General features: G+C 39.4%; 1 protein-coding gene across 1 annotated transcript in view; it reads right to left on the bottom strand.

The window, feature by feature from the left end:
* Positions 1-3,277, bottom strand: part of plcl1 (phospholipase C like 1) — a 69,457-nt gene extending 66,180 nt beyond the window's left edge. The window contains exon 1 of the mRNA XM_054786562.1: positions 2,566-3,277. Within this exon, the coding sequence (XP_054642537.1) occupies positions 2,566-2,727 (162 nt within the window). The 5' untranslated portion in view covers positions 2,728-3,277. The remainder of the gene's footprint in view (positions 1-2,565) is intronic.
* Between the last annotated feature and the right edge of the window lie 9,722 nt (positions 3,278-12,999).

The raw sequence follows: 12,999 nt of genomic DNA, 5'->3' as shown, positions 1-12,999 counted from the left end.
CAAAATTAAACATTTTCAAGCATAAAGATTGCTAAATTAACTAAAATACAAATATAAGGCATTCAAAAGACGCATTCAAAAACATTGATGTAGTATTCTACACTGGTCACTATGTCAGTAACGTTATGTAATGTACGGTGAGACACACAAATGCCAGATTTGATTGCCGGAACAACAGGCTTTTATTGCAGGTTTGAATTATCTCACGCACCCAATAATCCCTAATAAAAATCCCAAATAAAAACACAGGCTACTGTTGCGGCCATAACCCATGGCAAGCTGAAACTCAACCATGAACACCCGATGTCACTTCCTGTCTGCTACTCACTCTGCTCTCTTAGCGAACACATTTATACCAACACACACAAGTCTTATTTATGTCTTAAATGGCTTATTTACTCTTATTATGTCTACTGTATTGGGTAATACGAGTGAAAAGGTGACTATAGGGGTGTTAGTTTATGTCTAGAGAACTCTGATAATGTTAAAAAACATATTTAGGAGGTCGTAAACAGGTTTTCTATGCTCTAACTACAAAAATATTTCATTCATAAATAAGGAATCCTACTTCACAGAGAATTCACTTATCACGGTCGGTTGTGAAAGCAGTTAACCGCAATATACGAAGAATTACTGTACATTATGCACCACTCACAAAAAGTTAAGATTTCGGGTGAAATTTTACGATGGACCTAAAATGCACAATTGTACTTAATTTGACTTTCTCTAAATTTTTGAATGCACATTTACAACTGTTTAGTGTTTCGGTATTTTTTCTACAACTTGCTGCTCTCTAACAAGGAGCTGAATGGCAAAATTCATCGGGCTGTGGTACATGGGTGCCTCTCTTACCCAGAGTAAAAAAATGTTTTTAATAAATTCAAAGTCACTCCGGGACTTGTCTGTAATGCAAGCCTAGGTGCATGAAGCCCAGGGCAGACAGGACAGGGGAGGAGAGCCCGCCTCTCCCTGGAGGTGCTGACAAAAAGTCCCTAAGGGCAGGGAAGCAGGCCGAGGTGCACGGAGCCCAGGGCAGATAGGGCAGGCGATCCATGAATGGACCAATACATTTCATACAATATGCCTTTTTCTGACTCTTTCAGTCTCTGTTGCAACCTGCTGATGACACTCTAAGCTCAGTGGCCACTTCCCTCTGAGAAGTGCTGTTGATCAGTTGCTAAGTGTCATCTTGGTCTCATGAAGTCAAAATGTGAACGGCATGATTAAGAGGGCTGTGTAAATACGAGTTCTAATTAAACCAGGAGAACTTTGCTCTGCAATGTGGTGAAAAGGAAACAAGTTCGGTGTAAGTTAACAAGAAACAGTACATTGCATGCGTTTTTTTTCCCTAATACAAGCACTTAATATGCGTTTTTTCTTTCAGAATGTATCTTTGCGGCCCCTTGCTTTCAGAGCGTCTACATGACCTCCTCCAAGCACACATGGTGGCAAATGAGGGTGAGTGAGTAAACATGTGTAATCATGACCAAAACATGATCCTCCTCCTCACTTCTTCACACTGACACTACAACCACTACGGCTCCTGCTACTACAAGTACTACTGCTCCCTGACCTGCAACCTGAGCACAGGTGGAAAACCATGAGGTCACCTGCACAGAACCGGATCATGACGTCATGACGCTCTACGACAGATAGATTGATCAGAATCACATTTCAATACTATAGATAAATATACACTAAGTTTGTTCCATACATTTACGTGGGTTCAAGCGGTTTTGAGGGGGTCCCTGTGGAGCTTACAGCCGCTGAGCACCTTACTCCTGTTACCGTGTCGCTGTCCAATAAAAGCCATACATCTCCAGTATTTCTCTTATATACAAAACCTGAAAAATGTGTTGGGGTTTTTTTGGATAGAAACACATTTGAAAATGGAGATATACGTGTTTGTACCTATAGGTAGCGATGATGTGTGATCTGAGAAAGGGTGACCCAAATAATCGTGAAATAACATATTTAAATTTGATGTAAAATCACTCTCGATGCATGAATACATTTCACTTATAAAGTGAACAGGAAGTGAACAAATTATAAATCAGTGCTGTTACACGGAGAAGGGGGAGAGTTATGAATTTTGCTTCATTCTACTCGTTTTCGGACATGCTGAATTGTGAAACCGTAAACACATGATATACTGCAATGTAACCTTGTGAGCATGGTCAAAATAAACCAAACCATTACCACAGTTGCCAAGAATTAGCTAGATCAGGGTTAGGGCAGTTTTAAGGAGGTCCTCGTTAAGCCCACAGACCACCATGTGACTCACTGTGTGCCCTGTCTAATGGAATTAGACAAATTTGTATTGTTTTTACTCAACATTATTTTGTCTAAAATAAAACTAGTGTATAGAAAATAAATATAGGGTGTCCCCAAGATGATGTATAAACATTTAAACAGGTGTTGACATAACATTTACAATAAAAATGATACAATTGAATAAAAACTGACTTTTAAATGATTCTAAGTGTGTTTATATTTTAAGGGACACCCTATGTAAAGTTAAGCCCCAAAACACAACACACCAACACGATAAATGTTATTTTCTACCTTGATGATGCTGCTACGCCTCGGTGCTGCCTTCACGGACTCCAGCAGAATGGTCTCCGCGTCCTGGCCACCACCACCGGGCAGGATGACACCACTTCGCCGGCCTCGGGACACTCGGGCCGGGATGAAGTCCGGCGCTCCATCGTTGTCTCGCTCGGACATGTTGGAGCGGGTCGGTGATTTGTCAAGTAAGGAGCGGAATTGAATCAAGCAGACGAAAGTTTTCCATTTAAATATCAGTATGGATGTCGTGCACGACCACCGAGCCTCACCGCACCTTCAGTCCGTGAACGCAACCAGGTGCGGAGTGTGGTTCTTCTGGACCAGACTGGTGACTGGTGCGCCAGTCCCCACAATGAGGCGCAACAAGTCCTCCCAGTCTTTTGCGCGTAAGAGGGGTGGGAGTCCAACAGTGTGCGTCAAAAGCACCCACGGTGACGGTGCACGAACAAGTGGACCGAGTCCGAGTGGGTGTGATCCGAACCAAAGTGTACGAAAACCAAACAGGTTGCGCGCCACTTTGCCTGAACTAAAAAATTAAGACGCGCTTTTGGTGCTACACTGTGCGCATGCTCAAAACGGCGACACCCCTCTCCCCCCACCACCTAAAAAGGTACCGGTTCGGTTCCACTGACGGCAAACGGTGGGCAACTTTTCACGGCGATACTAAACACACACGACCGCCTCCACTCCGGTCTGTCTAAACCACGCCCCTTTCTGACAACGCATCCCGCCCAAATGCTGACCTATGTTGTGATTGACGTGCGTCTCGACCAATAGGCGTGATGTAAACAGAAACGTGGCCCATTGATTCAAAAGTCTAAAGATGGGAGCGAGTTTACTTATTGTTTCGACAGGATTAAGATTTAAGATTTACTTCATTTAAACAAGTCCTTCGTTAGACAAGAGTGTTTATGTTCACTTGTCTTTTTCGTTGTGTTTTTTAGGACTTTTTATGATGGAATTCATTGTATTTGACTGTAAGGCACTCTGTGATTTGTATCTATGAAAGGTGCATTGCAAATAGCATATGTATTTACTTGATATCATGTGTATTTCTATTAATCAATATTATAATCGATCATATAAATAATGATAATAATCTAAAAAAATGTAAATCACCAAAAAATATAATCATTTGAATTAGACCTATTTTATGGGAAATGTGACAACAGCAAAACATGTTGAAAAAATAAATGCATGTTTTTTTTAAGAAATAAACCTCTCGGAACACAGTATAAGGTACACCTACAAAAGCTAATTAGATCCTGTACAAGAAAAAAATGGCCTAATGTGTTGTCCTTAAAAAAAACATTAGTTTAAAGGGTCAACTTGTAGTGAAGTGGCAAAAAAACATGTTCAAATACAACCTTTGACCGCTACTACTTCAAGGATCTTGGATTAGACTAAGGCCCTGTCCACATCGAACGCTCCTGAGATCATTTTTTTTGGGCGGGTGGAAAACAAACTGCGTCCACACTGTGTCAGATGATGACATAGTTGCATCCAGACTGGGTGAAAATGATGTAATACACAGGGCGTGGCGGCGTCGGGTTGGTGACATCATCGTTTCTGAAAAACAGCGGTTCGGCTGACTATGAAAACAACAAGCTGGCATTTTCAGATTTTCCCACTCTGGAAGCCGTTGTCAAAAATACCCAGAACGTTTCCATGTGGATGAGAGGCTGAAACGATCAAATACTTTAGCGGGGTGCCCTGAAACGATATTTTTTTAAAACGGCTTCCAGAGTTGGAAAATCTGAAAATGCCAGCTTGTTGTTTCCGTTGAGACGTGCAATCCTCTGCTTTTTGAAAATGATGACGTCACCGACCCGTCGCTGTCACGTGACCAGAGTGAGTTTTGACGACAAGCCAACATAATATCGGAATGTTTTGAGTGTCATGACTCACCGCAGTCGACAATCTCCTGGTATTTTCTTGTCTTATACTCCCAAAATGACTCGCAGAAGTAATTCCACCTTGTAAGGCTGGACGAGCCTTCGAAATGGGAAGAGACGGGACCTATGCGCATGTGTAGTATACAATGCATAGTATGGTGTGTCATGTGGTTCCGTCTATTCACAGCGCCACACGTAGGTGTGCCTTGTGTATTACATTTTGTGTATTACATTTTTTACTTTTTTAAATGTTTTTCACCCAAGTCATGCGTTCCCGTCTGGATGCAGCTATTTACTAATCCGGCACAGTTTGGACGTCAATTTTTTTCAACGCGACAAAAAAAATAAAAATCCCAGGAGCGTTCTCGTGTGGACGGGGCCTAAAATTCAAAAGGCACCAAACTGTAACCCTTCATAGGTATATGTCAATATTTTTGTCATTAAGATTCTTGTATTATGCAGTTAAAAATGAAGGAAAACACAAACGAACAAAACAAAAACTAAACCTGAATCCATACCAAAGTTTTGTATTTTGTACTAATGAGCAATGACCACAGAAAAGATCCCAGCACATTTCAGTAAGAGTGTGCTGTGAGCTAACCTTTGACCTCAGCTACATCACACCATCTTGCGTGACATACCATTTACAACTGATATTATCCTTGCTTCCACAAAAACTTTGAAGGTTGAAGCTACCCTTTAAAGGTCCCATGCTATAGTATTTTTCAACAATTGAAATACGTGTCAGAGGTCCCACATTAATGTATTAGAAATGTGTCACCCAAAATGTTGCCTTGATGCTGGAATTTAGACAAAAACTATACTTTTAGTAAGCCTTACTGGTTACACGCCATTCTGTGTGTCTGTAGCTGTAATGCTAATGAGTTGTGTTTGTCCACGTCTGTCTCCAACAGAATGTGTGGCTCCAAGAAACGCAATTGCCTACCGTATCCACTTTTTACACATACACTGCAACTCTGCCTCTTGTCCAATGTAGATGCCATATATCAGAGAAAACAACATAACGTTAAGGAGTGGGACAGGTGGACGTTAGTAACACTAGCGTGGCTATGTAAGCTAACATTGCACTCACATTTAAACAGCAATGTCACTGCGCAACTGGGTTCTACGCATGTGCAGAACACGTGTACATCCTGTCGGCCTATTTTTCGGCAGTCATATGTTAGGCATGTGTAATCTACGCCATCCGTCGATCTATTTTACGGCAGCAAGCGTCCCACCTCCATTCCCAAAAAGGTTATTAAGATTGATAGAAATTTGAGAAATAACAACACAATCAATCTTTTTTTCTTATATCATACCCAGAGTGCAAGTGGACAATTAATAAGCCCTCTTTTCTTTGTTCCGTAAATTATTTTACGTTTATTTTCGCCACTGAAAAAATACACACAAAAGCATGTGCTAGGAAGATATGTGTGGATGGATGGTATTTCCCCAGTTAGAAAAAAAACTAAAAAAGCTGAATCCTCTAGATTAATCCATCATTGCACTCTACTGATGGTTGTTTACATTGAAATATGACTGCATTTATGTGTTTTATTATATTTATTTATGTATGTTACGCGTAACCGCATATGGCGTTTACGTTTGCGCTATGTGCATTGCATAAGTTTTTACGTAGCGCAGTCTTGGTGGATGTCATGAGACGGTAGCAACAACCCCATGCTAACAAAGTATTTTTACAAGAGTCACTTATAAAATAACCTCCCAACATGTTACATATATGAAGTATGTTTATTGACCATTTATGTTCATACATGTAAAAAATAATAACTACCACAGCACGTGACGTTGCAGAAGCACTGTCGTAAAAATTTGCTAAATGAGGCAGTGACGTAGTCATTGCACATGCGCGGGACCGATTGCGTTCCGGGTACGTATTGCGCAGTGACTAGCAACATCATGCTGGGTTAGCCTATTGGCTAAAAAAAAACAAAAAGATTAAACTATCACATCTCAGATGGATAGTTGGCAGAGTTTTGGGCTTCATTTTAATATGTGTAGTGAAGCCTAATTATTTTTCCAAAACTGTCCTTTGTGAAGATCTATTCTACTGACATCTTCTTTGACCTTTGACGCACCCCTCTACAAAGTGGACATCAAATTCCTGTAAAGTAGTTGTTGCGTAATGCAAACTAACCAAAAGAGAGACATTACGGTCACGATATGTTGTTGTTAGCTTGCAATTCTGTTTTGAATATTTTTGGTTCATTCATGTCACTACATAAGAAGGTCAAAATTGCAAATTACAAGCACCATGAAAGTGTTATGCATCAAAACTGAGCATTATTATCGATGTGAAAGCAACATGTTTGCGTTGGATCTCGTTAAGACTGTGCGGGTGTTCCTAATGTTGTGTCCAGTGAGTCTCTTCAATACGTCTAACCAGAGTTGGCACAGACCGACAGCACAGTATCAAGAACTGTGATGCTTTATTCAACACTGTTGCAAAATTGCTTTTTCCTATGTTGCAAGGAAAGAAGGAAGGGCGGCTCAAAGGTCACGGTCAGCGAGACAACATCGCCTCCCTGACACGCTAGGAGGGATTTAATGTCCTGCTCAAGGTCGCATCCCAATCTGGGAGAATTCTTGGATGCACTTGTTGATATCGTGCAGGCTTGTGGTGAGTCCACACTGCAGGGATGTGATTGTGTAGCATGTAAAGTATCCAAATTAGCACACAAACACCATCATGGGAAAATGCTGCCAATGAAAAGTACTACAATCGCATAATGCTGCAGAATCTAAAACAAATGACAAAGACTAATGCTGCGAGTGCCAAAAACACACAAAAACTCCACAAAACAACTGCGTGACGGAAATGCTGACCTGAGCGATAGCCGTCTTATATCCGACATCTGCCTGGGCTTAAGACAACGTATTTTACAGGATTATAGAACAACAGGTTTTAACAAAGACGTAAATATAAATTTACTTTACATTGGGCCAAATTTCGTCTGGGCATGCCTTGCTCATCCCTCCGGTCTGACGCTATTGGTAGCTTCACTAACTTCCACCACAAGATTGCTGCATTTGAAGTATGATGAGCCGCTTTATCTACCTCTGCATGCACTTTAAAACATTGCTGTCAGTGTGAAACCCATGCGTGTTACACTTGCTGTACTTTAGATTGTGTTTATAATCAGTGCTACTAATGCTTAGCAGTTTGCCCCTTACCTCTATGACAACATTGGTTCTGTTGCTGCTGTGTTGTGCAATTTACTTGTTCACGAATGACTGTGTGGTCAAAGAGAGTACTCGCCTTGTCCTTGGAAATATTTGCAAGGGTCCTTCAGGGGGAGTAGATATGAGCCACACAGCTGTGGAATGTGGTCGGCTAGTGAGGCCCATTAGTGCACCCGGCTCGCCGCTCGCACTCTGGCGTGATTTGGTGCTGAAATACCAGCCTTTCCCGCAGAAGATGCCACTCTGTTTTTATTTCTGGGAGAGGGAGTGAGACAGCAACTTTTTAAACTCTGCGATGTGGTGTTAAATAACAGCAAAAAATGCAATTCCAACTAAAATACCAAAAATAAGCAACACATTCAGGGCCATAACGCCAGTTAACACATCACAGCATATCATAGCAAGCCCGGGATATCTTGCAAATACGCCCTCTAGTGGCTGTGAGCAGCATAGGGCACAATATAATATGTGCCTCAGAAAAAAGACATTATTTCTGATGACATAACAGTTAAAATATCATGTTTATTTCATAAATTAATCATTTGAAAGACCTTCTGTGGCCAATATGTATTTGCTTTATTGTACTTCAAAGACACTGATTGTTGCTGTTGTTATTTCATAATGGCTTTGCATGGTGGCACTGCCTGTCCAGAAAGGAGCCTATTTCTAAAATGTATTTATTGTATGCATTTATTTGCTGGGTTCCTCATAGTAAGACTCACTCAAGTTACCTAAAATGGCTCCTTGCCATGTAAAGCGTTTAAAAAGTACATCTGCTGAAAATCATGCCTTGGTGCTATGCTGCCACCCTGGCGTGAAAGAGTCAAAAGACTTTCAAAGGTGTGTGTATGTGTGTGTGTGTGTGTGTACGCTCACTTGTGTATGAATGTGAATAGACAAGTGCATGATGTTCTATTCATGTTCTATGTTGCTGCATTCCTCTGCTGGTTCCCTGAGAATCTTGACACAAGTAACAGCTAAAAGCAGAGGTTGTGTTATTCTTTCTATTCTTTATGTAAAGATTGAATAGAACATGACTCCCTTTGCTTGCTTTTATTGGTCATACAGTATGCGGCTATAAAATACATCGTACTTAGAAACCAAACCACTTTACCAGCCGAGAGCCTACTCTGATGACTTTACTACCCGCTCACTGCAAACACAAGACGTTATTATGAATTTCTTGTAAATCAACACAAGTGCGATTATCACGTCACAAAAATATACTCGCTGGCCACTTCATGAGTGAAATACAAAAGCAAATAATACAAATAATAAAAGAAAAGAAAATTGCTGTGATTAATTTTTTTTTAAATACTAGAAATGAATTAGACAGTGGGGAATAGTCTAGGATACAGGATAACGCCATCAAAATATTTTAATTAAATTGTTTTAAAAGTCTAAAACACCATTGTAGTGTCTTGATCATTTTATTTAATTATCAAGACACTATAATAAATATATATAATTAAAACCTTATAACAAAAATCTTATAATAAATCAAATTTTTAAAAAACTACAAAACTCGATTGTAGTGTCGCAGTAATAAAATTCATCAAATCAAAGTATTTAAATATAATTATCTCTTAATTTTGATATTAATTTATCATTTCAACATTTCCAACGTAATTGAGGTCAATAAAAAACGTTAGAGGACGAGATGGACAAGAAACAGTGAACCTCTCGTGCAAATCCATCATTTTCTTTTCCAAACTTGTTAACATAGGAATGTTGTGTGCATTAATTTCGTTAATTTCTCAGTAACCAAGGCAGGAATCCTGCTAATAAAGCAAATACTGGATACATTAGGCTGGAGGTGTACTTGGATAGGGTGCTGTGACTGTGAACTACCACTAGATGAGGCCGTGTACGCACAAATCAAGGAAAGGACAGTTGTAAGTCATCTACCATCCCATTTAGAAAACAATACAAATAAGCGCGAAGGGATATAAATATACTATAAGTGTACACTCCACACAGTCTATTTTTTAAGTGTTTCCTCCTTACTTTCCTCTTTGGCCACTCATTCAGCCTGACGCTTCCTTCCCTCCCTCCTCTTCCTTTGTTTGGCTGAAACAAGTCTGCACATCATCAGAAAGAAAAACAAAATATGAATGCACACGGAATAATGGCCTTGTGTGTGTTTGTGTGTGTGTGACCACCTGGCAGCAGTAAATACAGCAGGTGGCGGTGTCGTTAGCTTTGAGTCTCACTGTGAGTTTGCATTATATTTAATTTGTGTTTAATTAAACCGACTAATATGGTGATGATGTAAGCTTGTTTAAAAACTACCTGGTCCAAATTCACATGTGTTGATAATGTACGTAATGAAATGCTCAATGTCTGCTTTTAATAAACGGTAATTGTTGTGGTAATATTTAACTGCCTTTTTGGAGTATAAAACACTCTTGTACTGTCTTGATAATAAGATTAAAAAAAAACAAATAAAACATTACATAATGAAATAAAATAGAGCAGAATAAAATAAAATAAATAAAACTAAATTAGATAAAATTACATAAAACTGCGCCGTGCCCAGTCTTTAAACTGGTTTCCAGGGAATTTGTAGAAATGAAATAAAACAATCCAGTGTTGCAAGTAGAAATAAATTAAACCAAAATAAACTAAATTAAAATAAAATAAAATAAAATCCATTGACTCAAGTAAACTTTTTATCACTTTCATATTTTCTTCTTGTCAACCACATAGAACTTTCTTTGTGGATGAAATGTTATAATAAATAAACATGCCGTAATTAAATTAAAAATAAAAAAGTCAGCTATGTGACAATTGAACAGTCCTGACCATCCATCCATTTTCTATGCCGCTTCTCCTCTTTAGGGTCGTGGGGGCATGCTGGAGCCTATCCCAGCTGACTTTGGGCGACAGGCAGGGTATACCCTGGACTGGTCGCCAGCCAATGGCAGGGCACATATAGACAAACAACCATTCACACTCACATTCATACCTATGGACAATTTAGAGTCTCCAGTTAACCTAACATGCATGCTTTTGGAATGTGGGAGGAAACCGGAGTAAACCCACGCACGCACGGGGAGAACATGCAAACTGAAATGCCCACAGAAATGCCCAAGGGAAATTCGAACCCAGGCCTTCCCGATCTCCAGACTGTGACTGTGTTGGCCAACATGCTAACCACTAGACCACTGTGATTCTGAGTGCTTTAAGTCAATTTCTGCGCAGCACCTTTATTTTACTCCCATTTTTAATGCACGTTTTTGTACTTTACAATATTTCTTGTGTGTCCAAAAGCCTGTGAATTTATCTCGCATGAATGAGGAAGTAACTTTGCTAACTAACAAACGTACATACAGCAATTTCATTTATTTTTGTTGTTTGGGTCACAATGGAATTTAAAAAAGGTACATTCATGTCATTTTCTGTGAACCAAGGAGTGTTTTTCTTCAACCTCGGTTGAGGCCTGCAGTCTTTGAATATGGCATAAGCTTGTGGCATCAAGATTTGAGGTCATGAGGATCGCTGACCTTTGCACACCTTGTAGCTCAGTGATGACTGACTAGATAAGAGGCAGCAGACAGTCATTGGGTTTGGGCTATACGAGAGCTCAAAGATAAAATCCTGAGCCTCTGTCACTGATTGAATTACTGCTCCTGATGTGAGTGGACCACTCACAAAGCGGCAGATGGCCCACTTTGGGAGGGTGGAAGGGCTGAGGGTGGGAGACATCTGACTGACTGGACCACTTAACTTCAAGTGTATGTCAGTAAGACTACAGTAAGCCAAACACTCTGATTAAATGCAAATGTGCAGTCATATCATTGACTGGTATTGACTGGTAATACTGTGCTACTATTATATTTTACCTGATGGATGTCAAGTTTAAGAGATTTGTATTGAATTTGGTCCCTCGTGTTGCATGATTCTTCACTATATTTATACTTAGTGGGCAAATTAATTTACATTTTGGAAATCAAATGTTAAATATTGTTAAATATTATACAGAAGCAGTCAAAATAATGACTTAGATGGATATTAATTCACTTTCAGACAGAAATTGCAGTATTTTAAGCTTCAGTGGTCCTTAAAGGGGCCCGATCCTGCTCATTTCAGGAGCTTTTCAAAATTATATTAGATCCCAGTGGGGCACTACATGAAGTTTTTTTTATATATAAAATACTCCATACATCTCAAAATTGTGTACATGAAAAATCTGCATTCTTCTCCCCTTGGCCGACATGTTCAGATTCCACAGCATCCTGCCCGACCATGCCTGCTCTGTTGTGATTGGTCAGGGGTCGAGAGTCGGCAACCCCCACCCGTTGCCAACACTCAACTGCATAGAGACGCGCCCACCCCAACAGTTAAGTCCTAATGGTTATCAGTAAACAGTAAAAAAACAATTGGATGTTGGATATAAATGGATCAATATTAGAGAATCCGACGTCGAACTGCGCTTTGTTCACAAAATAGCTGTCCGTGACGTGGCGATAGCAGAGGAGCAATGACCGTGTGGTAGGTCTTTAGCTCCCCAGAAAACAAAAAAATCTTCCCTTTGCTGCTTTACTCCGGTTTAGATACACAATTCTTATTTTTTATTTCCCCGAGTAATAAATAGAGTGATAGGTCTGCTATACATAAATCTGAAAAGCTGGAAAATGTAGGACCTCTTTACAGCTCAGTTCAAATTGCCGATTGTAGGTTATGTTACTGATTTTAGACCTGACAGTAATACCTAAAAATGTGCAATACTGTATTTATTACCTGTTGGTCTGTTTGCATTTTTATCAATGTTTATTTTAAGTTTGCTTGTGCCTTTTAAACATTTTATACTTTTAAGCATCTATCAGATGCTGCTTTTCTAAATTTCATAGTTTGGGTGACTGCTCAATGACAATAAATAATAATAGTATCATTTAAAAAAATACTCATAAGCGTTAATGCATTGCTATCATAATTAGTATTATTAAATACATTCTTTTAGTACAATGATCCAAATTGCTTTACAATTTGATGTACTGATTTTTTTTAGGTTAAAATGTTAAATTGCATAGGAGGCTCTAAAAAGTTTAAAAATCACTGTCGTAAATGTTCATTCATTCCTGGAATTCTTTTCGTTTACTTCAATGCAGCGTCAGATTTTCATCTAAAAAAGCAGAATGCTTGACATTGTAATTAGTTTCGTCTGAAAAGACAAAAACAATCAATATCAGTATGATTGATTAAGAGTTGTTGATTAAGAGCAGTATTAACATGATCCAATCAGCTTTTGCGGAGTTAAATAGGAAGTGCTCTTATTTTGAAAAGCATAACAGGACGTTGAGTCATTTTGTCAGTCTTGAGTCCTTGG

The sequence above is a fragment of the Dunckerocampus dactyliophorus genome, chromosome 9, assembly GCF_027744805.1.
Source record: "Dunckerocampus dactyliophorus isolate RoL2022-P2 chromosome 9, RoL_Ddac_1.1, whole genome shotgun sequence".
Classification (NCBI taxonomy): domain Eukaryota; kingdom Metazoa; phylum Chordata; class Actinopteri; order Syngnathiformes; family Syngnathidae; genus Dunckerocampus; species Dunckerocampus dactyliophorus.
This window is presented reverse-complemented; position numbering and strand designations above follow the sequence as displayed.